This window comes from Drosophila bipectinata, chromosome 2L, assembly GCF_030179905.1.
Source record: "Drosophila bipectinata strain 14024-0381.07 chromosome 2L, DbipHiC1v2, whole genome shotgun sequence".
NCBI lineage: Eukaryota > Metazoa > Arthropoda > Insecta > Diptera > Drosophilidae > Drosophila > Drosophila bipectinata.
Window position 1 is genome coordinate 882693 of NC_091736.1, and position 24812 is coordinate 907504.

A 24812-nucleotide genomic window follows, 5' to 3' on the forward strand; every position below is an offset into this window, starting at 1 on the left:
TAGTTTTCTTAAGGAAAAGTCTAACTTTGTTAGACAATTTCTGGAGGTAGAACGGTAGTGGTGTGACCATTCACAATTTGCCTATCTTCAGCTTCCAATTTGTCCCACCGATGGCGCTGCGGTATCGACTCATCGATGCATCGATGTTTCCATCGACGTCTCGGCACCTCTATTAGTTTACGAGAAAATAAAAACAATAATATTCCTAGTGTTCGGCGGTGAAAAGGTGCCAAAATGATTCCCAAAAAGACAACGGTGAAGGATTCACACATTGTGAAGATAGCCGTGGAGCGGGAGAACCACATGGCGCAGTTGATAAACTTGGATCAAAGGCATCCTTTAGCAAGTAAGTAAACAAACACAAGAAACCAAAATAGTTACATATTTCGAAGAATACCTCTTATAAACAATGAAAAACCAATTGAATGGAGACTCTAGTTACTCCAAACAGGGTGTAAAAACTGATTCATAAGGGTATTCTTAAATTTCATAACGAAACATGGGGGCCTTAAAACCAACGCCCTTTGTTTCATCGTGATGTCAGCGTAGAGCCGACACACTCATTAGAATGCAGCACGCTCATGTCGGCAGGAAGTCGATTTTTATTGCCTACTTATCTTTGTTTCTGTTATAGGTAAAATCCAGGATATCTGTAGTGGCTGGGGAATTAGCGATCACCAAAACTACGCCCTGCAGTTCTGCGAGTCCAACAACCAGAAGTACGTAACCGAAAAGAACCGGAATGAGATCAAGAATGGCTCCGTTCTCCGCCTGCAGTATTCTCCTTCAAAGACCGCCAGCGACACGATGGAAACACTTTTGAATGGCAGCCCCCAGGACAAAGTTCAGGTTCTCAAAGAGCTCACCCCGCTGAGCATGGACCACACCTTCGCGTTGGAGTTTATAAAGGAAAAGGGCCTGGACACTCTTATCAAAATGATCGAGGACGTGAACCAAACCAATGAGGAGATACTCAAGTACAGCCTGTCAAGCTTTGTAGAGCTAATGGAACACGGCACTGTATCCTGGGAGGTGCCTGAAAACTCTTTTGTGGCCAGAAACATCGAAATAGTTCGCAATTTCCAGAAGTATCCAACCAGCTGTGGAGAGAGCGCCCTATCCAACCTGGAAAACATAGTCCAGTGTAGCAGCAAGCATGTCCTGGTAGCAGAGGACATTAAACTTCAAGACATCCTGCGTCTTCTGCAAGAGGTCAATTCGCCCGTGATGCGCCAGAACGCTATTGCCCTGTTGAATGCGCTCTTTTTGAAAGCTGACGAATCGCGACGCAGGACGATTGCGCACACCATTAGTGCCAAGCAGTTCCGTCACGCTCTCAACCATTCTGGGAATGGTTTGGGTACCGAAATGACCCACCAGCTTTACGTTTTGCAGACTCTGACACTTGGCTTACTGGAGAAGCGAATGCGTACTAAAATGAATGCCCAGGACCAGGATGCCCACGAGAAGATCAAGGAGTTGCGGCGCATCGCTTTTGACGAGACTAATTCCCAAAACCCCAACGACGAACATGTTCGACGTGGCGGCGGCTCTGGAGCTGGCAACGTCAACTTTTCGCAGCATTACAAGAAGCTCGGCTTTAAATGTGACATCAATCCGGCACAGGACTTTATGGAAACGCCTCCAGGTAAGAAAATCAATGCTTTATACTGCATTTAGTTTAAACGACTATATTTTAGGCGTTCTGGCTTTGGATTGTATGGTTTATTTTGCTCGCAATTACACGCCGCAATACATGAAGATATTTCGGGACAATCGCGCCGATGAGCACGAGTGTCCGTTTGGTCGGACCTCCATCGAGTTGGTGAAGGTGCTGTGTGACATCTTGCGCATCGGCGAACCACCTGCTGAACAGTCCGGTGACTTCCAGCCCATGTTTTTCACTCGTGACCACCCCTTTGAGGAGTTCTTCTGCATTTGCGTAATCACTCTGAATCGCACTTGGTCCGATATGCGTGCCACTGCCGAAGATTTTTCCACTACATTCAGCGTGGTGCGAGAGCAGATCCAGCGCACCCTCAAATGCAGGCCAGAGAGTCTTGAGGACTTCCGGAATAAAATAAGTTTGCTTACGTACCAGCAGATTACGGCACTCCGTCAGCAGGAACGCACATCCAAGGAGGAGTGCGACTCCACAGCCTCAGCAATTGTCAGGCTTAAAGAGAAAATTTCGCCCCATATTCTGGATTTGATTAAACAACAGCGTTTGTCGTTTTTAGTGGAAGGTAATCCGATTCACATAAAATCCCTGTGTTTCTGATGCTCACATCTAACATTTTTGTGTTTTAGGGACCCGTTTCGCCAAGTATTCTCGTGGAACCCGAACGAAGGACAAATTTTGGTATGCACGTCTTTCTCCCAACCACAAGGTTATCCACTATGGTGAATGTGACGAGAAGAACATACCCACCTTGGAGGATTTACCCAAAAAGTTGCCCATCAGCGAAATTAAGCAGCTGCTCGAGGGCAAGGAGTGTCCTCACATGAAGGAGACCCGCATACGAAAGTCTGCCGTAAATCTGGCCTTTTCCATAACTTTTGAGAACATGGAGCACTCTACATTGGACTTTGTTGCGCCGGATGAGAGTATCTTTAACTACTGGACTGACGGGATAAATGCCCTACTAGGTCAGCCGATGGTCAGCAAACAAAAGAACGAAGACTTTGATACCCTTTTGTCTATGGAAATTAAACTGCGCTTGTTGGACACTGAAGGTGTGGACATCAGCAAGGATCCACCACCCATTCCCGAGGATCCCGAGAACTATGACTTCTGCTTTGAGAGCTAAGCATTCAACAATTTATACATTGATTCACTCTAGACTCCCATCACCCAAGATACATGCCAAAGTGTACCCACTACATACATATATTCTCCGATCTGATCTTCTGCTAGTATTACTTGTGCAATTCCCGAAACATACAAAGTGAACAATCTGGAGCGGGCACTCGCCTAGCCATTTAGTGAACATTTACACCATTTATTATTATATTAGGTATATAATATAGAGATCATTAAATAACACATTTTATACATAACAATTTTGTACAAAAACTAACGAGAGAAGCGTATTCTTATTTAAGGCTAGAGGGTAATGAATTGGAAAAGCTATAAGATCGGTTACCCGATACTTGAACACTAGTGCGGAGGAAATGGTTTTGATTTATGGTTCACATGTTAAGGATATTTTTCTTCCGCATTAGTATCATGATTGCAATTGTAGATGATAAAAAACGCACTTGCTGACCTTCAGTTCGAAGCATTCGCGTAAGCAGAAAGCTTTGGGAGCAAAACAAAACGGGCAGCCTACCCGAGTGGGTCTCCGGCTGCCTCCTCACATCATTATCCACGCACGGGCACCTTTCGCCGGCGAGCAGGGGCTCGATCCTAGATCCTTAATCAAATGTTATCCTCCAGCAGCAGATCGTTGTCATCACCTCGATCCGGCAAGCATACAAAGAACTCCAGAAGATTGAGAATAGGTCCTCGCGAGAAGGGATTCTGGTAGCGACCTCGCTTATCTCGCAGATAGTAATATCTCTTGTAATTGAACATCTCGTTCGTGGTAAGGTTCATACAGGCATGGAGGATCTGCATAGATATAAATAGTTTCAAAAAAAATAAAACAAATTATAGGAGAAACTTACCGAAGTGCATGTAAGGATCCATCCAAGCCCACAGAAAACCACTGCCTCTATCAATCCCAGGACGTATAGCAGCGTAAAGCCCTCGATCATGACGCAGTAGCAGGCAAAGTAGATGGTAAATGAGCAGTTCACGGCCACCGAGAGAACAAACAGGAAGAACCACATCCGGTTACGCAGACCCACACAGTTGTAGATGAAGGGGCAGTGGTGGTCAAAGTACGAGACGCACCGATTGCACACGCGACAGTGCTTGGCCCGGAGTGGCCGAAGACATCGACAACTATGACACAACCTCGTCAACATAACGTTCCTCTTTTTCAGCTTGTCGAAGTACGGAATCTGCTTTATGGCCCGGTAGTAGGCGTCTGAGCTGAGGGGTATGTATCCGGGATCCCGCCGGTTGGCAATAGCCCAACTGATCCACATAACGGCGTTCCAGTATATAAAGCAGTAGTGGGAGCGCCTCAATATGTTCCAGGTAATGGGAATCGCCCGAATCATGTACATCGGATAGCCCCAGAGGAGCACCGAGAATAGAAAAAGGAAGAGGGGACCCTTGGAATCGCCGGCACCTCCGAAAAGCCAGCCCCAGCTCTCCGAAACCGAGGGTATCCATCGGGACTTCTTCTTCACCTCGCCGTAAAGAAGGCGCACCACATCCTGGTGCTGATGCGCCTGCGCCAGCATAATAGGAGTCTTTCCATTCTTGTCCCGCGGCTCCAGATCCAGCTGAGATTTCTCGCACAACAGACGAACACAGGTCATGTTGCCGGACAGACAAGCCAGGTGCAGGGGTGTGGACCCAAAGTTGTCCGTCTTCTGGAGTTCCACTCCCGAGTACATGAGCAGCCGCATCAAGTCCGCATGTCCCTTATAGGCAGCCCAGTGCAGAGCCGTGTCTCCGTTGATATCCGTCAGGTTGTTAAGGGCTCCCATTCCCAGGAGATAGGCAGCGGTGGCTGTTCTGCCGTACATGCAGGCCAGGTGAAGTGGCGTCAATCCCTTAAAGTCAGCTGCATTGACAGCCACGCCCGCTTGGAGCAGCACCTGGACTACGGAGGCATGACCCTTTCTGCATGCCCAATGAATGGGTCGCGGACCCTGGGTGCCCAGGCAGGGCAAATCGATAGGAGCTGTCCGCTCAATAAGGTACCTCATCAGCTGAACGTTCCCATTGAGAGCTATCCAGTGGGCGGGTGTGTAACCATGGCGATCCCGCGCGGACAGGCACTCCATGCCGAACTTGTCCACTAGATTCTCCACCTCGCTGACCTCACCATTCTTTATGATGTCGAAAATGTCATCCAAATTTACGGTGGTGGTTCCATCTAGCCCCTCGAAAAGGAGCACGTTGTCGTGGTCGTCAGCACCTCCGCCTGCAGCACCAGCTCCACGGCCCGTTAAAGGTGGCGAGTGCGGCCGATGGTCTAGATGAATCTCATCCGCGTGGGCGTGGCCATCCTCCTCTGCGACTACCATGTTGCATGAGGAGGAGGCTGTCAGGGGCAGCGCCCATACACTGCGCGCTGCCCCCGGACTCGGGTGCACCTTGGAGGCCACGTTGTAGAACTCGAAGTCTACGCCAAGCCGATCCGCCGTTCCACCGTTGCCGTGATGCAGGGGGTTTTCCAGTAGGTGTGCAATCTTGTTGGCTTTTATTCGACTCTTGGAAAGCGAAATATCCAGCCTTTTTAAAAGGTTTCGAGGAGAGCACGCAAGGTAAACACGACTGCACCAGAAGGCAAGGAAATTATGTCAGCGCAGTGAGAAAATCAATAGTGAGTTCGAAAGGACTCGGAAGGGGGCCAACTTCGAATTCGATTTGGCGCCAAACCATTAACAGCTGACCGTTGTATGATGTTTGTTGCACATAAGGAAAACTTCGCGAAAAGTTTTATGTATGAAATACTTAGAAATATATCATAAATGAAATAAAAAATGTAACTTTCGGTTAGGGGTATAACTTTTCCTGTAATCTTTCGATTTTTGGGCGAAAAATCACTCGTAAGCCACCGATTTTTGAGTACAATAAACTTTATTAAAACTCCATTTTCAAGGGATCGAAAAATGGAGAAAATGTCTAATAAATGGTGGAGAATCGATCTAGAAATCGTTTAAGGTATTCCGCTTGAGAATCGGGTGAGAATTGGGGAAGATATAGTCATCACAGTGCACCCTATAGGGGAAAACCCCATTTTCAAGGGAACCCATCACGAAAAATGGACAAAAAATCTAAAAAATATTTTGTCTCAGGATTTTGATGCAGAATGGTGGAGAATCGATCTAGAAATCGATTAAGGTATTCCACTTGAGAATCGGATGAGAATTGGGGAAGATATAGTCATCACAGTGCACCCTATAGGGGAAAACCCCATTTTCAAGGGAACCCATCACGAAAAATGGACAAAAAATCTAAAAAATATTTTGTCTCAGGGTTTTGATGCAGAATGGTGGAGAATCGATCTAGAAATCGATTAAGGTATTCCACTTGAGAATCGGATGAGAATTGGGAAAGATATAGCCATCACAGTGCGCCTTATAGGGGAAAACCCCATTTTCAAGGGAGCCCATCAGGAAAAATGGACAAAAAATGTCAAAAATATTTTGTCTCAGGATTTTGATGCAGAATGGTGGAGAATCGATCTAGAAATCGATTAAGGTATTCCACTTGAGAATCGGATGAGAATTGGTGAAGATATAGCCATCACAGTGCGCCCTATAGGGGAAACCCCATTTTCAAGGGAGCCCATCAGGAAAAATGGACAAAAAATGTCAAAAATATTTTGTCTCAGGATTTTGATGCAGAATGGTGGAGAATCGATCTAGAAATCGATTAAGGTATTCCGCTTGAGAATCGGATGAGAATTGGAAAAGATATAGCCATCACAGTGCGCCCTATAGGGGAAAACCCCATTTTCAAGGGAGCCCATCAGGAAAAATGGACAAAAAATGTCAAAAATATTTTGTCTCAGGATTTTGATGCAGAATGGTGGAGAATCGATCTAGAAATCGATTAAGGTATTCCACTTGAGAATCGGATGAGAATTGGTGAAGATATAGCCATCACAGTGCGCCCTATAGGGGAAACCCCATTTTCAAGGGAGCCCATCAGGAAAAATGGACAAAAAATGTCAAAAATATTTTGTCTCAGGATTTTGATGCAGAATGGTGGAGAATCGATCTAGAAATCGATTAAGGTATTTCGCTTGAGAATCGGATGCGAATTGGGGAAGATATAGCCATCACAGTGCACCCTATAGGGGAAAACCCCATTTTTAAGGGAACCCATCACGAAAAATGGACAAAAAATCTAAAAAATGTTTTGTCTCACGATTTTGATGCAGTTTGGTGGAGAATCGATCTTGAAATCGTTTAAGGTACTCCGCTTGAGAATCGGATGAGAATTGAGAAAGATATAGATATCACTGTAGGGGAAAACCCCATTTTCAAGGGACGAATCACGAAAAATAGACGAAATATTTCCACATAATATATAATACTCCACAAAAAAATTTTTAAGGAATACATAACGTTACTAATAAACCCCCGATTTTTAAAATACACGGGTGAAAGTCGTAAATAGAGAATGGAGAAGGCGCCCTGAAGCAGGCTTTTGGTATTTTTATAATAAAATACCAGCTCTCAAAATAAGTGAGGCCGTCTTGAGCTTTTGGGGAAAATACCACCGGGATGCGTTCTGATGGGGCACTCGAAGAATTACTCGCAACAACAACAACCATCTGTGAATTTGTTTCGTAAAAATGAGTGACAACGTGGTGACGGAACTAAATAATTTGGATCTGAATAAGCAAAAGGCATGTTAAACCCTTGATAAACGGCTTTCGAGTGTAAGACAAGTGATAGATAACCGAGATATGCTGAAGCTAGTGTCGCCAAGCGGCAAATATTGTAGAACCTTTTACCGCATTGGCCACCGGGCGGCGCGGAGTTATTTGGCCCAGCTTCCAGCGCCAAACCGTCAACAAACAAATCAGAACCTGCAACATAGCTGGCCCAGAAGCCAGCGGTGCTACGCTACCTTGGTTGGTGTCTAAAGAATATTTGTTACCTGCAAAAAGTATCCCCAGCCTCGCACATGTTCGCTTTTAATTGTTCCATGTGTGTGTGTTCTTTTCAAACAGTGGCGGGGTGTCAGATATAAAAGGGGATACAGACTCTACTCGCACAGTAGAGTTCAATAAAGAGCCACTGACTCTGGCTATTTTGGGAAGTACCAAGTTGCACTTCCGATCCCCTCCTTACGCCGCCCCTGGTCAGCAATGAATCAGTGCCGGCTACTGTGACGTCTCTAACACTCATTCAACTCTCTTTTTCTGACTAAAAACTTACCAATCATTACATCAGCTAAAAAACCTGGAGATACGCGCTCCAAAACAGGGACAGATAAAAAGTCTTCTCCCGAAAGTGCCCACTGCTTTCTATCCAATTGTTCAAATAGCAAGAAACAGTCAACGAAACCAGATACCGAAAAATCATTTGACTGATTGCCACTCGACTTGCATACGTAGCAGAAATTCCCCCATTCGAAATTCAAATATTATTGATTTTTTCACATCGATTTTCAGGCAGCCAAGATGAAGAAGGAGAAAAAGGAAAAACCGGCCGGTGCAGGTGACAGTCGCAAGGGTAAGCGTTTCTAAAACTTCCACAAACAACACAGCTCTAACTTCCATATACGCACCATAACAGAACTGAATCCCCTGCCGAAGTACATCGAGGAGCGCAACGTCTTTTGGGACAAGTGCAAGGCAGAGTACCTGGCCGAACTGGCGGCCAAGCCACGCGAGGCCATTAAAGTAACGCTGCCCGATGGCAAGCAGGTGGATGCCACTTCCTGGGAGACCACCCCATACGAGGTGGCTCGCGGCATTAGTCAAGGACTGGCCGACAACACTGTCATCTCAAAGGTGAACGGTGAGGTGTGGGATCTGGACCGTGTTCTCGAAGGCAACTGCACCCTGCAGCTACTCAAGTTCGACGACCCAGAGGCGCAGGCCGTCTTCTGGCACAGCTCCGCCCACATCATGGGAGAAGCCATGGAACGCATCTACGGCGGACATCTGTGTTACGGACCGCCAATTGAAAACGGCTTCTACTACGATATGCATCTGGAGGGAGAAGGCGTAAGCAATCACTTTTAACTCTCACACCTTAATCTTTGACTCAACATCCTTGGTTTTAGATTTCTACCAACGACTATGGTACCATGGAGTCGCTGGTCAAGCAGATAGTTAAGGAGAAGCAGAACTTTGAGCGTCTGGAAATGAAAAAGTCTGACCTCCTGGAGATGTTCAAGTATAACGAGTTCAAGGTCCGCATTCTCAACGAGAAGGTGACCAGCGATCGCACCACCGTTTACAAATGTGGTTCATTGATCGATCTCTGCCGCGGACCTCATGTCCGCCACACTGGCAAGGTTAAGGCTCTGAAGATCACCAAAAACTCCTCCACCTACTGGGAAGGCAAGGCCGATGCTGAGACCCTGCAACGTGTCTATGGTATTTCGTTCCCCGATCCCAAGCAACTCAAGGAATGGGAAAAACTGCAGGAGGAGGCGGCCAAGCGAGATCACCGCAAGATCGGTCGGGAACAGGAACTTTTCTTCTTCCACGAGCTTTCACCCGGCTCGTGCTTCTTCCAGCCGCGTGGAGCACACATCTACAACACTCTAATGAACTTTATCAAGTCGGAGTATAGGAAGCGTGGCTTCCAGGAAGTCATCTCCCCGAACATCTACAACGCCAAGCTGTGGATGACTTCTGGTCACTGGCAGCACTATGCCGAAAACATGTTCTCTTTCGAGGTAGAAAAGGAGAAGTTCGCACTCAAGCCCATGAACTGTCCGGGCCATTGTCTCATCTTCGACAACCGCAACCGATCGTGGCGTGAGCTTCCTCTCCGCATGGCTGACTTTGGGGTGCTGCATCGTAACGAACTCTCCGGTGCCTTGACAGGATTGACCCGTGTGCGTCGCTTCCAGCAAGACGATGCTCACATCTTTTGCGCGCCCGAGCAGATCAAGAGCGAGATGAAGGGTTGCCTGGAGTTCCTGAAGCATGTGTACACCATTTTCGGCTTTTCCTTCCAGCTTGTGCTGTCCACTCGCCCCGAAAAGTATTTGGGCGAACTGGAGCAGTGGAACGATGCTGAGAAAGCGCTGGCTGAATCTCTGAACGAGTTCGGAATGCCATGGAAGGAGAACCCAGGAGATGGCGCCTTCTACGGACCCAAGATTGATATTACTATTATGGATGCTCTAAAACGCGCTCACCAGTGCGCTACCATCCAGCTGGACTTCCAGTTGCCCATTCGCTTCAATCTTAACTACATCGCCGACGATGGTGAGAAGAAGCGGCCGGTGATCATCCACCGAGCCATCCTTGGCTCCGTGGAGCGAATGATTGCAATTCTCACGGAGAACTTTGCTGGCAAGTGGCCCTTCTGGCTTTCGCCGCGCCAGGTTATGGTGGTCCCAGTTGGCCCTGCCTACGACCAGTACGCCCAGTCTGTCCGAGATCAGCTTCACGATGCCGGATTTATGAGCGAAGCCGATTGTGATGCCGGGGACACCATGAACAAGAAGATTCGTAATGCTCAGCTGGCGCAGTTCAACTTCATCCTGGTTGTGGGTGACAAGGAGCGATCCTCGAACACGGTTAACGTGCGCACCCGGGACAACAAGGTGCACGGCGAGGTATCTGTAGCCGAGCTCATCACCAAGCTGCAGAAGATCCGGGACGAGTTCATCGCCAACGAAGACAACTTTTAGAAAATAGCAAATGCTTTCTCTATTTATCTAACGTATACTTAATATTTGCATTGCAAAGCAAGCCGCATTTTTTGTTCTTTCGATATATTTACGCTTATGAAACCGGAATTCACAAATAAAATCACAACCAAAACGACAGAAGATTGTTTGCTCGATGGTGGTACCATTATTTCTGATTACTTTGATAATTTTTGAAATGATATGAAATATTTTACTGTAAAACGGAAAATTACTTCCGTAACTGTTCCCAAATATGTGATTTTTATTGGGGTATCGGATGAGGAAGTGGTCGTGACGAAGAGTACTCCAACCATTAAGTTTCCATTAAAAAATTTTATAAATGCCGATAAGATAGGGCACCCCATTTTGGTAAAAAATAGGGCGAGATATGGGTGCAAATAGGATGACTCATGCAGGTTTTTTTTAGTTTTTAATTTATTGCTAATATTGTGTATATTTTCATTTTCATAATTTGATTTATTAAAAATTGCATTCATAGTTTTATGTTTTTATTCAAGTATCAATTTTGTAAGCTTATGCTTTTCGCGTAAAAAATGCACAAAGTTCTCTCGCTAATCGAAGCAAAAATCGTTAATAATATTGTTAAGTGTTTATCAGCTCGTGCTGCATGCCTGCCTGCTGTCTATTTTCCGTCTGTTTTAGGTTTGTCATAAAAATACATATTATATATCTGTGTATATTTATTCATAAGATGCACGTGGCCAAGTCCTATGCCATCCAAAGTTCCAGTTGCAGTCGTTCGCTGTGCTAAAAAAACCGAAAACGGGCCAAATGGGCGAAACAAAAGCCGCTAAACAGAACGAGGCTAAAAATGGAATCTATTGCACTGAACACAGGCTGGCTGCGTGGTATCTACGATTGTTTGGTTAGCTGCTGCTCTTGCTGCTACGGGAGATGGCCAAAAATTGGAATGTTGCAGGATTCGGACCTTCGACATAAGTACATGAAGCTGCTTGGATTTTTCTTTTTTTTTTGTTTCAAGGGAGTTACGGAAATGCACAACACTATATTCTGGGGGCTTAGCTCGCAAATATCTCTCTGATCTTGATCCCTGATCTCGTGTCAATAAGTTAGCTTCGCCTACTTTAGGGATTAGCTAATTAATTAGTTAGCCGATTTCGTTAATTGTTGTTTAGTCTATTTGCTTTTGCTATCATTTTTTACTTTATAAATAAACTTAAACATAAAGTTGTGTATGTGTGTGTATATAGAAGATGTTGGGGGCTTGCTCGTCCAGTGTTGTTTGTTGGAATCCACCGCTGATCCAGCCACATACACCTACACCTGTGTACACCCGTTGCCAGCGCGTGTGAAATGCTCTTGTTGGTTGAACTGCTTCTGCTTCAGCTTCAGCTTTGAGGGAGGTTGGTTCGGGATTGGGTTGGATTGGATTGGATCGGGTTAGCTACTTCTAGCAGGCGCATCCGCCCTCGGGGTCCTTCGTCTCGTTGGGCGAGTCCTTCAGCACCACCTCCTGCATGTCCTCGGAGGGTTTGTTCTCAGTCGAGTCCATGCCGGGCAGAGCCGCCGCCACTCGTCGGAATAGCTGCTTCACATTGTAACCGGCCTTGGCGCTCGTCTCGATGAACATCACATTCAGTTCCTTGGCCTTGCGCTCGCCCTCCTCCGTGGAGACTTGTCGCTTGTCCGACAGATCCGTCTTGTTTCCCACCAGCATGATGATTACGTCGCTACCTCGTTCCGTGCGTACGTCGTCTATCCATTTGGAGGTTTGGTGAAACGAGTTCGTGTTGGTGATGTCGTACACGACCACGGCGACGGTAGAGTCGCGAATGTAGGAGGGGATCAGCGACCGAAAGCGCTCCTGGCCCGCCGTGTCCCACAACTGCAGGCGGACGGTGCGGTCCTCCAGGTACATGGTCTTCGATAGGAAGTCAATGCCGATCGTCGCCTGGTACGTGTTGTCGAAGCTGTCGTACATGAAACGCGTAATCAGCGAGGTCTTTCCCACGCTCTGCTCCCCCAGGAAGACAAGCTTGAACTTCCGCAGCGGATTACCGAAGTCGCCGGATGACATGTCGCCTTCTTCTTCTACTTTCTTCTAGATTTGCTTCGCACTTTTGGCCGTGCAACTCTCGTACGTGTCTACTTTTTCTTAATTGCGGGTTGGCTGACCTCTCTCCGCTCTTCCGTTCCTCTCACCCAAAGCTGTATGTCCCTCTCCCTCTCTCCGCTCTGTTGATATGGGCTGGGCTACGATTTTTCCGTTTAATCCTCAGCTTTTAGCACTGCGTTTGCTTTGATCAGCCTGATCCTGGTATACCGACGGAGTTGCTTACGATTCCGGCCAGCGGCAATTCCGGTTTGCGGTTATAATGGCTGTATAAATTACTTGTTCGTCGTGAAAAAATTGCAGGCCAGCAAATCGTCTCCTCTTCTTCTTCACTTCTGAGTCAGTTGCTGTGTGACCGCTCTTCGGAAAATACCGCACAAAAAATACCAGCTCCTGAAGAATAAAACCGTGAATAGACAAACGGTGACTGGAAACAGTGACTTTCAAATATCATCAATTCCAAAGCTTGCGAAAACAAGTCAACAAACTTGAGATATCTAGAATGTTTATTGACACAGTCTATCTGTGGGCAAGTGCTCCCTCCCTAGCAGTTCCTTTGGGTATCTCCGCTCGCGAGCTTAATCTAAAATTATAATAAGCGCTTATCTGAAGAACACGGGCGTTAATTGGAAGTCCTTATCTTCTAGCGAATTTGGTATCGCGAATTAATTTAAACGGCCACCAAATAACGGTCAATGTAAGCAGTTCTCAGAAAACTATGATTGCGAACGGACAGCAAACAAAGTCGAACCATCGCCCGTTGGCCAGTGTCGTGCTTCTGGTCCTGGGTCTTTGCCAGGCCACTGCCGGAGTAGGTATCGCGCAGCCGAATGGAAGAGTGGTGGGTGGAACGGCAGCCGCTGCCAACAGTGCTCCCTATGCGGTCTCCATGCAGTATGAAGCAACTCACTACTGTGCCGGCAGCATCCTGAATGCCAACTGGGTGGTAACGGCTGCCCACTGTCTGATGAACAGCGCTCAGGTCCTGGGAAGTACCCTGGTGGCCGGCAGCATTGCAGTGGCGGGAACTGCCAGTACCACGCAGACCCGGAGCATCACCTACTTTGTGGTCAACGATTTGTACACTGGTGGAACCGTGCCGTACGACATCGGTCTCGTCTACACTCCCACCGCCTTCGTTTGGACTGCGGCTGTGGCCCCCGTGACGCTGCCGTCTTCAGGTGTGGTGCCGACTGGAACAGCCACTCTATATGGATGGGGAAGCACCAGCACAACAAATACCGCCTCCTATCCCGCGACCCTTCAGGTGGCCTCCAACCTGCCCATTATCAGTTTGACTTCCTGTGAGGCAGCTTTGGGCACCAAGGGTAGTGACGTCCACTCGACTAATTTATGCACGGGTCCCCTAACCGGAGGCGTCAGCATCTGCACATCCGACTCTGGAGGTCCTCTGGTGCAGAATAACGTCCTTATCGGCATAGTGTCCTGGGGTAAACTTCCGTGCGGACAAGCCAACTCTCCGTCGGTTTATGTACAAGTATCATCCTTTATTTCGTGGATTTCGAGCAACCAAGTGGCTCCATAAATAACACGAATTTAATTTTTTATTATCAATAAAAGCAGCAAAGTGTATTTTATTTTTAAAATAATAGGGGGCTTTTGTAAAGTGTTGTAAATTTAAATCTTAAAGCTTTCTTAAAATCCAAATGAGTAGTAAATTTTGGTAGTTTTTCGTAGAACAGCAATTGCTTAACTTATTAAATGATATATTTATTGATAACCGTTTCATTTCTTACTTTATGAGTATTACACTAATCGTAAATTCCCCCAAGATAAGGGGATATGACGTATTTCTTCGGTAAATCTTATCACGAATGTCATCTTGATGCAGTTGCGAAAGGACATTGTATGAGTTCAAGAATCTACTCTCAGACTCTCAGAATTTACTAATTTTCAGGAAATATATTATTTAATATAATTATTAGAGCTCTCAAGCTTTTTGACAAACCGCAGTCTGAGTACCACGCTTTTGTTTATGATATTTAAGCAAAAAAATCTCAGACGAAGCCTAATCTAAAATTGTTGAAGGGGTTTTTTATGATAAGCCCTAAATGAAATTTCTTATCAAGCGTTCTGCCGGCGCTAGTGGAATTGGTATCATTATTTGATTTAAAAAGGCTTCGATAGAACCTTTGTAAGTAGTTTCGAAAAAGCTGCCGACCAGAAATGTGGAAAAATCGCTCTCTTTTATATATTGCAGTCCTGCTCCTAGGATTCTGCCATTTCTCTGGGGAAGTCCAAGCCCAAACCAGTCCTGAAGGACGAGTTGTGGGTGGGACGGCGGCGGCGGTGAATAGTGCTCCCTACATAGTGTCCATTCAGTACAAGGGCACCCACTACTGCGCGGCCAGCATCCTGAATGCCCACTGGCTGGTAACTGCCGCTCACTGCCTTTCCAATCAAGCCCAGGTCCTGGCAAGCACCTTGGTGGCCGGCAGCATCGAGGTGGCGGGCACTGCAAGCACCACCCAGAAGCGTCCCATCTCATACTTTGTGATTAATGACTTGTACACTGGCGGAGCCGTGCCCTATGACATCGGATTGATCTACACACCTACCGCCTTCGTTTGGTCGGCAGCAGTGGCTGCCGTGAAACTACCATCTGCCGGCCAAGTGCCAACCGGATCTGCCAATCTTTACGGTTGGGGCAGCACCAGCAAAGGCCAGACACCGTCTTTCCCCAAGACGCTCCAGGTAGCCAAGAACATACCCATCATTAAACTGGATGCCTGTGCAAAAGCTTTGGGCACCAAGGGCAGGGATGTTCATTCAACCAACCTGTGCACGGGTCCTCTTGACGGAGGAATCAGCATTTGTTCCGCGGACTCTGGCGGCCCACTCGTGCAAAATAACGTCCTTATCGGAATAGTCTCCTGGGGAAAGATACCATGTGGCTCTGCCAACTCGCCATCTGTCTATGTACAAGTCTCGTCATTCATCTCTTGGATATCCAAAAACCAAGTGATCCGATAAAACCCAAAAAAGTATACCATCATACATAACAAAAATAATAAAATGAACCAAAGGGAACATAAATTGCAAATATGAAAGTTTTAGATTTGGCTAGATTGGTTTAGATTTTATGCACTAACCTTGAACCTAACTCCTCCATTGAAACCTATAGCCCAACCAATGCAAAGTCGTTGATTAACAGGAAAAACAATGGATATATTAAGCAAAAAGCGTCAACAAAGAACAATAATCATAAAGAAATATTTAAGTTGTGGTGCCTGGGTCGCTATAGTTGATCGCTATCGGTCCCTATCGTATCTTCCGGTTTGCTGTACGCGGATCCGTAAGATATTTGCGTGCTTCGAAGCACGTGACTTGGATTCCTGCTGGCCTCCTTGTCAATGAAACAGTAGTGTGGGTCAATGCCCACAAGGTAGGTCGGTATTTCGCCACGCCCCTTCACGAAGGTTAAGCCACGAAAATTGCATTTGATGCCGTAGTCCTGGAGAATATGTGCCGACTCCTCGGTGACCTGGATGTTGTCCGGCAGGCCGGTGGTCTGCATTCGCGAGGCCATGTTCACAGCATTGCCCCAGATGTCGTAGTGTGGCTGCGAGGCACCCACAATGCCGGCCATCACCTCGCCACTGGACAGGCCAATGGTGATCGATCCGTGCTCTTGGCCTTGGCTTTCCAAGCATTTGGACAGTGTGCGCATCATGTCAAGCGCAAAGGAAGCTAGGACGAATACCACCTCGTCCAACTCATCGCTGTCGGAACCATCATGGTTCCTTGCTAGCGGCAAGGCCAAAAGCTTTGCCAGGTGTGGAGACGCTAAAATTTATATGAGATTTATTTCAATTACAAAGCATACGGATGAATAGAGGATACCATGGACGTTCGAAGATCGAGACTTGATGCTGACCGCTCCCGCAAAGTTAAGGTCCAGCCCGCAAGCAGCCATGTATGTGCATCCAACCACCTTGATTTTCTCAACCACGTAGAATTCCTTGTAGTAAAGTAGCTGTTCCAATATTTATAAATACAACAATTGATATACGATACAGGTATAAAGTATCATCTTACCAAAATATCAAATTCGGTAATAATGTCGTTCAGTAATCGCAAGTTTCTTAAGTCCATTTGAAAATTCATTAACATAGCAAACATGACTGAAACCATTTGGTAATTTTCATAGTACAACTCGTGTTTAGCTAATGAAGTCAGATAGACGTTTACTGTAGAAAAACAAATATAATTAGTATTAAATTATCACAAAACGGGAAAGAAATGCTAACTCTGAGTTTAATCCTATTCAAAATAGAGTACTTTTATAAACTGTCTGATCCGAAAGAAATCTTCTGTGAATTATCTCTAGGAAATGGATTTTGAATAACTTTAGGATACTACCAGGAATGGTTGTTAGAAAACAAGGATATATATGCTTAAAAAAATTCCCTAGCTTAACTTTTGTTTAAAAAAAAAAAAAACATTGAAACTTACATACGTTTATTTTATGAATATATTTAAATCCAATTAGGAATAACTTACTGACGTGGGCTGGCAAAATGTTATGAAGAATAATGGTAATCGATTGGTTAGTTAAAACAGCATCGCTTTGTTTCCTTTTAAGCTCCTGCCGCCATCTGAAAATTGTTCAGATTTAACAGTATTAATTAAAAGTTAATTCAAGTAAAGTCATTGACTTACTTAAAGTTCACTTTGCTGGCAAAGGTGGTCATTCGCTCTTTCTGGTACACAGTTAATATGGTGACCAGAATCTGCATGGTGTGGGCATACTCCGCAGGAAGGGAAGGAGTTGAGGTAAAGCTGTGGTGGAAGACAATCCTGAGGTGAAGGTTAACCAATAATAGGTAAGCGCCGGACAATAGAAAGGCAACCAGAGTCTTAAGTTTCAAAGGAATGCGCGTGAAGGTGAAGACCATGCATATAAATATGGACATCATATTGGTGATAACCCATGGATGAAAACACGCATCGTTTGGTGCCTCATAGTGAAATATTTTGTGCTCTATTTCATCCAAAATAAACCTGTTTTGATCACATAAAATCTAAAAAAAATGCCCTCGTTAGGACTAGTATAAGTAGATTTTTCTACTTACCAAAATCAAAGCAATGATGGTACCATGCGATAATGTGATAAATATGTAGAGTCCAACGCGAATCTCAAGGTTCTCTTGAATTTTGTTGATCAAGTAGAATAAGAAACAACTGAACCTATTGTAAACTCGGTTCCTTTTGGGTTTTATTTGATTTCGGGTCCAGCACATCTTCTTGTACCAGGCAATAAAGGTCAGAATACCGAAGAAAATAATAATCAAGTAATTTACTATAGTGCAGAGAATGCACCTGGAGGTGTTACTATCAAATTGAAGAATGACCAACAGGCATCCAATCAAATAGGCCAGCAACATACTGTACTTGAATATGTAGTCCCTTTGGTTTATATACAATTTCTCCATTTCCTTGTCTTTATAGGTCAGACACAGGTTGGATAGATTTGGCATATCAGATGGCTGGCAGCCCCGGCGCAGGGAGCCGAAGCTGTGGAAAGGTTTATAAAAATAATCAGTAATTGTCATTGAAATTAGAATAATTTCATTGGTATAATAGTAATTGAACTGTTTAGTTGATGCTCAAACAAAAACGTACTTCCAACGAAATACAGGCATTTTTTTATATTCTTGGCGAAGCTCTTCCTGAAAAACAAGTTCAGAAGATTCGTCCCGAGTTGCATTGATTGGGGACTTAAACCTGACCAAAGAGAACATTCTAACATTGTGCCCATTTTTGAAATCGGTACTACTCAAATTTTTCATTCTGAGTATATAGGTTTCCACTTTGTGTTTCACTAATAAGGGATGCTCCGCCGCCCAAGATGGACCTGGCTCAATTTCATATGGCTCCTCCTCAATGTAACTTAAGGTGCGGTTACTGATATGAACACATCCAGGTAGTCCAGTGGATTCTAAAACATTGGCGATGTTGGCATCAGTTCCTGAAAAAAAATCAAAGCCCCAATGGAGAACGTAACATAATCATAGCCTAGTCATAAATCTCACCCCAAATGTCAAACTGCAGCTTAGCCTCACCAAGCACACCTGAGAATATCAATCCAGAGTGGACACCAATCCTCATACTTATATCCAAATCATATATACCCCTTAAAAATGCATTATATAGATTTAAAAATTACGATTTAAAGAGAGTAATCTAGGAGTATTACCGAACTTCCTGGATATTGGAAATCATGGCGAAGCCAAGGTCCACACAGTTTTGCGCGTGATCGGGATCTACTTCGGTGATTCCCGCAACGCAATAATAACAGTCCCCTAAAAACTTGATACGCTCCGCTCGGAACGTGGCGGCAGCCATATCGAATCGCCCGTAAAGATCATGAAGGATAATTACCAGAGTCTCCACATTGATCGTGGTGGTAAGTTGCGTGTAGTTGACGACATCGGCATAGAGAATACTGACCTCAGGATGGATCTGGACTGCCATGGAGCGTTGCAGGCTGGTGACCGTCTTGGTGCCCTGTTGGACCAGAGTGATTTTGTTTCGAATTTCCGACTGAAGAGACTTTGAGATCAATGGAGGCAATATGCTGTCGACGAGAACCTTTTCGTGCCGTCTGGCATTCCGAAGCATAAGTTCCTCCGTTACATATTGGTGGCGGTCTAGGAATGATGACCGGACCATCATATTGGTAGTTATGCGGTAGAAAATGCCCATCAGATTAAGGCACACATAGTGGGTGGCATTTATTATGTAACTTCCATTCGTTGTAATGCTGGACACTTTTTGCTGGAGTACCGGAGTCATGAACACTACAAAGTGGACCATGTACACAAGGGATGCTACCGTTCCCAGCACCAGGACGCGCCGAACAGAAAGTATCGGCAGGTACATGTAGATCACAAAGACAATGTATACGTCATAGAAGGAGGCCACTACCAAGTCTGTGTTTGCATAGTAGTGATATATTGCGGTGATTATGTCTGAAGGGGGGTGACATATATTATGTACCTTTAAAAGTTTACAAAATTACACTAAAAAGGTGTACATACCCGCAGCAAGCAAAATTAAAGCTGCTAGTACTGATGTGAATGACATTACCCAATTGTGTCGCGCCACAAACTTTTCACAGAAGTTAATACTTAGAATAGACAACAGCAATATCGCACATCCTGAATAAACACAGATATCAAGGTAGACCATTTGCTTTACCTAGAAAATTAGATTAATTAAAGCCTTTTTATGTATAAAGATTATAAATAATGTTGCTAACTTCGGCAAATACGAGTAGTAAAGCACAATGGCCTACAGTAACCAAAATGTGAAGCACAAAGAAGATGCTCAGGTAACTTCTCCACAGGCGGATTTGATACGAATCAAATTCTTTAGTCAATCCCAGTTCTTCCACTCTTTGCTGCAGGTGACAAATTTTGAACTTTCAGTTGGGGCTTAAATCGAATATTACCTTGAGATAAAGAGGATCCCACATGTGTTCCCTGGCATAATTTAGAGTGCACCTTGATGCATCCAACGCAATGTTCAATGCACTTGACGACCTGATTTGGGAATGCATTTTTATATATAATAGTTTATAGTTCCTGAAAACCTTGAAGAAGTTTCTGGATTGAAAACTTTCTAAACGTTTGGACTGAACTGAAAAGAACAAACGTAAAACCAAATGCCTACTACTTCAAATCAAAACAAACTTTGGTTCAGCTTTTTCTATTTAGGTAGAGTATTTTCACAATTCAATAACATTGAAATTATTTTATAAAAAAAGAAACAAAAAGCTTCAAACTGCCCTGTGGAGGCCGCTACATATCGCTATCGTATTTTGTGAGTCTGTCGTGCGATTTGGTATATGCGGATGAGAGGGAAATATTCGTACTACGAAGCATGTGACTTGGATTTCGATCGTGTTTCGCATCCTGGAAACAATTATTTTCGTCAATGCCCACAAGGTAGGTCGGTATATTCCCACGCCCCTTCACGAAGGTTAAGCCACGAAAATTGCATTGGATGCCAAAGTCCTGGAGAATATTTGCCGACTCCTCGGTGACCTGGATGTTGTCCGGCAGGCCGGTGGTCTGCATTCGCGAGGCCATGTTCACAGCGTTGCCCCAGATGTCGTAGTGTGGCTGCGAGGCACCCACAATGCCGGCCATCACCTCGCCACTGGACAAGCCAATGGTGATCGATCCGCTGCACACGCTTATGTTGTCGTTGAGTTGGTGGTGACTTTGTTTGCATTTGGACAGTGTCCGCATCATGTCAAGCGCAAATGAGGCCAGGACAAATACCACCTCGTCCATGTCATCCTCCGAATCATCACCCGAATCACCCACGGGTAGGCTCAACAACTTTCCTCTGCTTGAAGACGCTAAAATTACAAGCATTTAATTTTTTTTAAATTTAATTTCATACTACACGGACAAGCGTACCATTTAGGTTCGACATCCGGGTCTTAATGTTGACCGATTCCGCAAAGTTAAGGTCCAGCCCGCAAGCGGCCATGTATGTGCATCCAACAACCTTAATCTTCTCAACAACGTAGTATTGCTTGTAGTAAAGTAGCTATAATAATCATAATTTAAAAATAATATTGTTATATTTAATATGATTTTCCATCTTACCAATATATCGAATTCGCTAATAATATCGTTAAGTATTCGCAGGTTTTTCAAGTCCATTTGAAAATTCATTAACATAGCAAACATGACTGAAACCATTTGGTAATTTTCATAGTACAACTCGTGTTTAGCTAATGAATTTAGATAGACGTTTACTGCAGAAGGAATAAAGGGTATTGTTTATTAATATTTAAAACTAGATAGCAATTAATTAAATAAATATTAATCCTGTTTAAAAATAACTTACTGACATGCGCAGGCAAAATGTTATGAAGAAGAATGGTGATCGATTGGTTTGTTAAAGCTGCATCGCTTTGTTTCTTCTCAAGGTCCTTTCGCACTCTAAAAATTGTAAAGATTGTGCCGATTTAATTTGAAGTTAATTCGAGATGAGTCCAAAACATACTTAAAGTTCACTTTGCTGGAGAAGGTGGTCATTCGCTCTTTCTGGTAGACAGTTAATACGGTTACAAGAATCTGCAAGGTGTGGGCATATTGCGCAGGTAGGGAAGGACTTGAGGAGAAGCTGTGGTGGAAGACGTACTGCAGGTGAAGGTTGACCAGTATTAGGTATCCGGAGGACAATATAGCGGCAATGATTGACTTTACGGCCAAGGGAATATTGGTGAAAGTAAAGGCCATGCATATTAATATGGACATCATATCGGTGAAAACCCATGGATGAAAACATGGATCATCCGGCGCCTCATAGTGGAATATCTTGTGCTCTATTTCACTCAGATTAAAACTGTCTTGATCACATAAAAGCTGAAAAACAACAGACAATCCATACCAGACTCTAAGGATTAGTATCAATACTTCTTCCATAAATTTTTTCACCTACCAAAATTAAAGTAATGATGGTTCCATGCGACAATATAACAAATAAGTAAAGTCCAATGCGAATCTTGAGGGAGCTTTGAATTTTGTTTAGCAGGTAGAATATGAAACAACTGAACCTATTATAAGTTGAGGTATCTTTGGGATCCATTTGATTTCGGGCCCAGCACATTTTCTTGTACCAGGCAATAAAGGTCAAAGCAACGAACATAATAATTAAAATGGTGTTTACCACAGTGCAGACAAGGCACTGACTGGTATCTGGATTAACTTCAAGAACTAACAGCAAACATCCAATCGCACAGGCTACCAACATACTGTATTTAAACATGTAGTCCCTTTGATTTTTATACAATTTCTCCATATCCTTGTCTTTGTAGGTCAGACACAGATTGGTTAAATTTGGGTCATTAGATTCCGGTTCAGGCTGGCGACGGATATACCTATTCAACAAGGTGCGTTTTAGATTTTTAATCAAATAACAAATTAAGTTTCTTTAAAAAAAAAACCTTACTCCCATCGAAATACGGGCATTTTTTTAAATTCTTCGTGAAGCTCTTCCTGAAACAAAGCTTCTAAAGCTTCGTCTTTAATTTCGGAATCTGTATCCATTAGTGGCCTAATCTTTACAAAAGAGAACACGCTAGTACCGCCATCAAGTATTTCGGATTCATTGAAACGCGTATTATTCCATCTGAGTATATAGGTTTCCACTCTGTTCTTCATTAATAAGGGATGTTCCGCCGCCCAAGATGGACCTGGCTCAATGTCATATGCCTTCGCATCAAGGTGATTTAATGTGTGGCTACTGATGTGAATGCAACCAGGCAGCCCAGTGGATTCTAAAACATTGGCAATAGTTACATCAGTGCCTAACAAAAATCAGGCACCAATGGATAAATAAAACAAAACAATAAAAGTCTCTTAAATCTCACCCCAAATGTCAAACTGCAGCTTAGCCTCACCAAGCACACCTGCTAATATCGATCCAGAATGAACACCAATACGCATATCAATATCCACATTATATATATTTCTAAAAAATACACAAAAATTAATTTTGATTTAAAAATTATCTATAAAACTCACCGAATTTCCTGGATATGGGAGATCATGGCGAATCCAAGGTCTACACAATTTTTCGCGTGATCAGGATCTGCTTCAGTAATCCCCGCAACACAGTAATAACAGTCTCCCAAAAACTTAATCCGCTGAACGCGGAACACGACGGCCGCCTTGTCGAATCTCCCATAGAGATCGTGAAGAATATTCATCAGAGTCTCTACCTCAAGGGTGGTGGTAAGGTGGGTGTAGTTGACGACATCAGCATAGAGAATGCTGACTTCTGGGTGGATCTGAACTGCCATAAAGCGTTGCATGGAGGTGATTGCTGCCCTGTTCCCGTGTTGAACCATAGTGATCCTCTTTCTAATTTCCGACTGAAGAGATTTTGAAATCTGAGGAGGCATTATGCTCTGGACAAGAGCCTTTTCCTGCCACCTAGCATTCCGTAGCCACAGTTCCTCCTTTACATACTGATGGCGGTCCAGGAAGGATGATTGGACCATCATATTGGTAGTTATGCGGTAGAAAATGCCTACCATGTTGAGGCATACGTAGTGGGCGGCATCTATGAACACATTTACGCTCTCTAACCTGGGAGTCATGAATAGTAAATAGTATACCGTGTATACGAAGGATGTCACCGTTCCAAGCACTATGGCCGGCCAATCAGAAGGTATCGGCAGGTACATGTAAATCACAAGGACAACGTATACGTCAAAGTATGAGCCTACTACCAATTCCGGGAACTGATTATAATGAAAGGCTGCAGGAATTTTGTCTGAAGCCAGTTGCAATGTTTAAAATGTATTATTAAAATTAAAGCATTATAAAGCAAGAAACATACCCGCAGAAAGCAAAATTATAGCGGCTAATACCGAGGTAAATAAAATTACCCAATTGTGTCGCGCCACAAACTTTTCACAGAAATTAACACTCAGAATAGACAACAGCAATACCGCACATCCTAAATAAACACAGACATCAACGTAGACCATTTTCTTTACCTAGAAAATTAAAATAATTTAAGCCTTTTTATGTATAAAGATTATAAATAATGTTGCTAACTTCGGAACACACAAGTAATAAAGTGCAATGGATCGCAGTGACCAAAATATGAACCACAAAGAAGATGTTCAAGTAACTTCTCCACAGGCGTATTTGATACAAGTTAAACTCTTTAGTTAATCCAAGTTCTTGGACTTTTTGCTGCAGATGACAGTTTGTTAAGTTAAAGTTTAAGTTGTTAAATTTTTATAAAATCGTATATTACCTTGAGATAAAACGGATCCCACATGTGTTCCCTGGCATAATTAAGATTGCACCTTTTCTCTAACCCAAACATTAAGGTGGAACGGTTTCTTGAGGTATGCATTTTTTTTATTTTTTAAACAACTTATCAGTTTGGCTTCTGATTTCGAAAATCTAACCGTTTTAATTGGAAACGTAAAACCATGTGCCTACTCCAGCCATATATATACATATATGTAGATTGACCATAAAAATTCAGTTTTTAAAAATCGAGCAGTAAAGCTTTTATTCAGTTTTTATGTTGAGGGGATTACGATTTTATTAAAAGTCATATTATTAAAATGGACAAGAGCTAGCTTATAAACCAAGCTTAAGCCTAACATGTTTTAAGTTGTAACGGTTTTTAAAAACATATTTTTCAATATGGTCTGTCTGAAAAAAAACTATCGATGGTGATGAGCTT

At 43.9% G+C, this 24812-nt stretch overlaps 8 protein-coding genes across 12 annotated transcripts; 4 read left to right on the forward strand and 4 right to left on the reverse strand.

Moving 5' to 3' along the window:
* The first annotated feature begins 123 nt into the window (after window positions 1-123).
* On the forward strand, window positions 124-3080 carry Ced-12 (engulfment and cell motility Ced-12). The gene is made up of 4 exons (XM_017250145.3): window positions 124-346; window positions 635-1648; window positions 1701-2246; window positions 2311-3080. The coding sequence occupies exons 1-4, from the start codon at window positions 235-237 to the stop codon at window positions 2808-2810; spliced, it is 2172 nt and encodes a 723-aa protein (XP_017105634.1). The 5' UTR covers window positions 124-234; the 3' UTR covers window positions 2811-3080.
* Window positions 3081-3205: 125 nt separating this feature from the next.
* Patsas (palmitoyltransferase Patsas) lies at window positions 3206-5239 on the reverse strand. Its single transcript, XM_017249797.3, has 2 exons — window positions 3670-5239; window positions 3206-3613 (listed from the first exon to the last, which is right to left on the reverse strand). The coding sequence occupies exons 1-2, from the start codon at window positions 5146-5148 to the stop codon at window positions 3422-3424; spliced, it is 1671 nt and encodes a 556-aa protein (XP_017105286.2). The 5' UTR covers window positions 5149-5239; the 3' UTR covers window positions 3206-3421.
* A 2097-nt stretch (window positions 5240-7336) lies between these two features.
* On the forward strand, window positions 7337-10600 carry ThrRS (threonine--tRNA ligase). 3 transcript variants are annotated; one of them, XM_070276921.1, is made up of 4 exons: window positions 7337-7488; window positions 8260-8316; window positions 8380-8813; window positions 8873-10600. In XM_070276921.1, exons 1-4 carry the CDS (start codon window positions 7431-7433, stop codon window positions 10457-10459), a joined length of 2136 nt encoding a protein of 711 aa, XP_070133022.1. In that variant the 5' UTR covers window positions 7337-7430; the 3' UTR covers window positions 10460-10600. The 3 variants fall into 3 exon arrangements, with proteins under 3 accessions (XP_070133022.1, XP_070133021.1, XP_070133023.1); XM_070276920.1 differs by lacking the exon at window positions 7337-7488 and adding an exon at window positions 7537-7712 and having other exon boundaries at window positions 8256-8316; XM_070276922.1 differs by lacking the exon at window positions 7337-7488 and adding an exon at window positions 8053-8194 and having other exon boundaries at window positions 8256-8316.
* Window positions 10601-10951: 351 nt separating this feature from the next.
* On the reverse strand, window positions 10952-12899 carry Rab6 (RAS oncogene family member Rab6). The gene has a single exon (XM_017250190.3). It carries the CDS (start codon window positions 12516-12518, stop codon window positions 11892-11894), a length of 627 nt encoding a protein of 208 aa, XP_017105679.1. The 5' UTR covers window positions 12519-12899; the 3' UTR covers window positions 10952-11891.
* Window positions 12900-13102: 203 nt separating this feature from the next.
* Window positions 13103-14147, forward strand: Phae1 (Phaedra 1). Its single transcript, XM_017249856.3, has one exon. The coding sequence runs from the start codon at window positions 13273-13275 to the stop codon at window positions 14098-14100; it is 828 nt and encodes a 275-aa protein (XP_017105345.2). The 5' UTR covers window positions 13103-13272; the 3' UTR covers window positions 14101-14147.
* Window positions 14148-14737: 590 nt separating this feature from the next.
* Window positions 14738-15570, forward strand: LOC108131108 (trypsin delta-like). The gene has a single exon (XM_017249839.3). It carries the CDS (start codon window positions 14742-14744, stop codon window positions 15546-15548), a length of 807 nt encoding a protein of 268 aa, XP_017105328.2. The 5' UTR covers window positions 14738-14741; the 3' UTR covers window positions 15549-15570.
* A 169-nt stretch (window positions 15571-15739) lies between these two features.
* LOC108131068 (adenylyl cyclase X E-like) lies at window positions 15740-20225 on the reverse strand. 2 transcript variants are annotated; one of them, XM_070276913.1, is made up of 12 exons: window positions 20032-20225; window positions 19840-19980; window positions 19619-19778; window positions 18775-19549; window positions 18611-18711; window positions 18201-18546; window positions 17651-18092; window positions 17238-17599; window positions 17031-17173; window positions 16614-16765; window positions 16419-16551; window positions 15740-16361 (listed from the first exon to the last, which is right to left on the reverse strand). In XM_070276913.1, the coding sequence occupies exons 1-12, from the start codon at window positions 20137-20139 to the stop codon at window positions 15814-15816; spliced, it is 3411 nt and encodes a 1136-aa protein (XP_070133014.1). In that variant the 5' UTR covers window positions 20140-20225; the 3' UTR covers window positions 15740-15813. The 2 variants fall into 2 exon arrangements, with proteins under 2 accessions (XP_070133014.1, XP_017105287.3); XM_017249798.3 differs by having other exon boundaries at window positions 17079-17173; window positions 20032-20224.
* Window positions 20226-20300: 75 nt separating this feature from the next.
* Window positions 20301-24585, reverse strand: LOC108131069 (adenylyl cyclase X E-like). Of its 2 annotated transcripts, none has more exons than XM_070276914.1 (12): window positions 24372-24585; window positions 24167-24307; window positions 23946-24105; window positions 23126-23879; window positions 22972-23072; window positions 22551-22878; window positions 22041-22479; window positions 21603-21964; window positions 21444-21538; window positions 21200-21351; window positions 21008-21140; window positions 20301-20946 (listed from the first exon to the last, which is right to left on the reverse strand). In XM_070276914.1, exons 1-12 carry the CDS (start codon window positions 24471-24473, stop codon window positions 20381-20383), a joined length of 3333 nt encoding a protein of 1110 aa, XP_070133015.1. In that variant the 5' UTR covers window positions 24474-24585; the 3' UTR covers window positions 20301-20380. The 2 variants fall into 2 exon arrangements, with proteins under 2 accessions (XP_070133015.1, XP_043068694.2); XM_043212759.2 differs by having other exon boundaries at window positions 20303-20946; window positions 22551-22908; window positions 24372-24584.
* Between the last annotated feature and the right edge of the window lie 227 nt (window positions 24586-24812).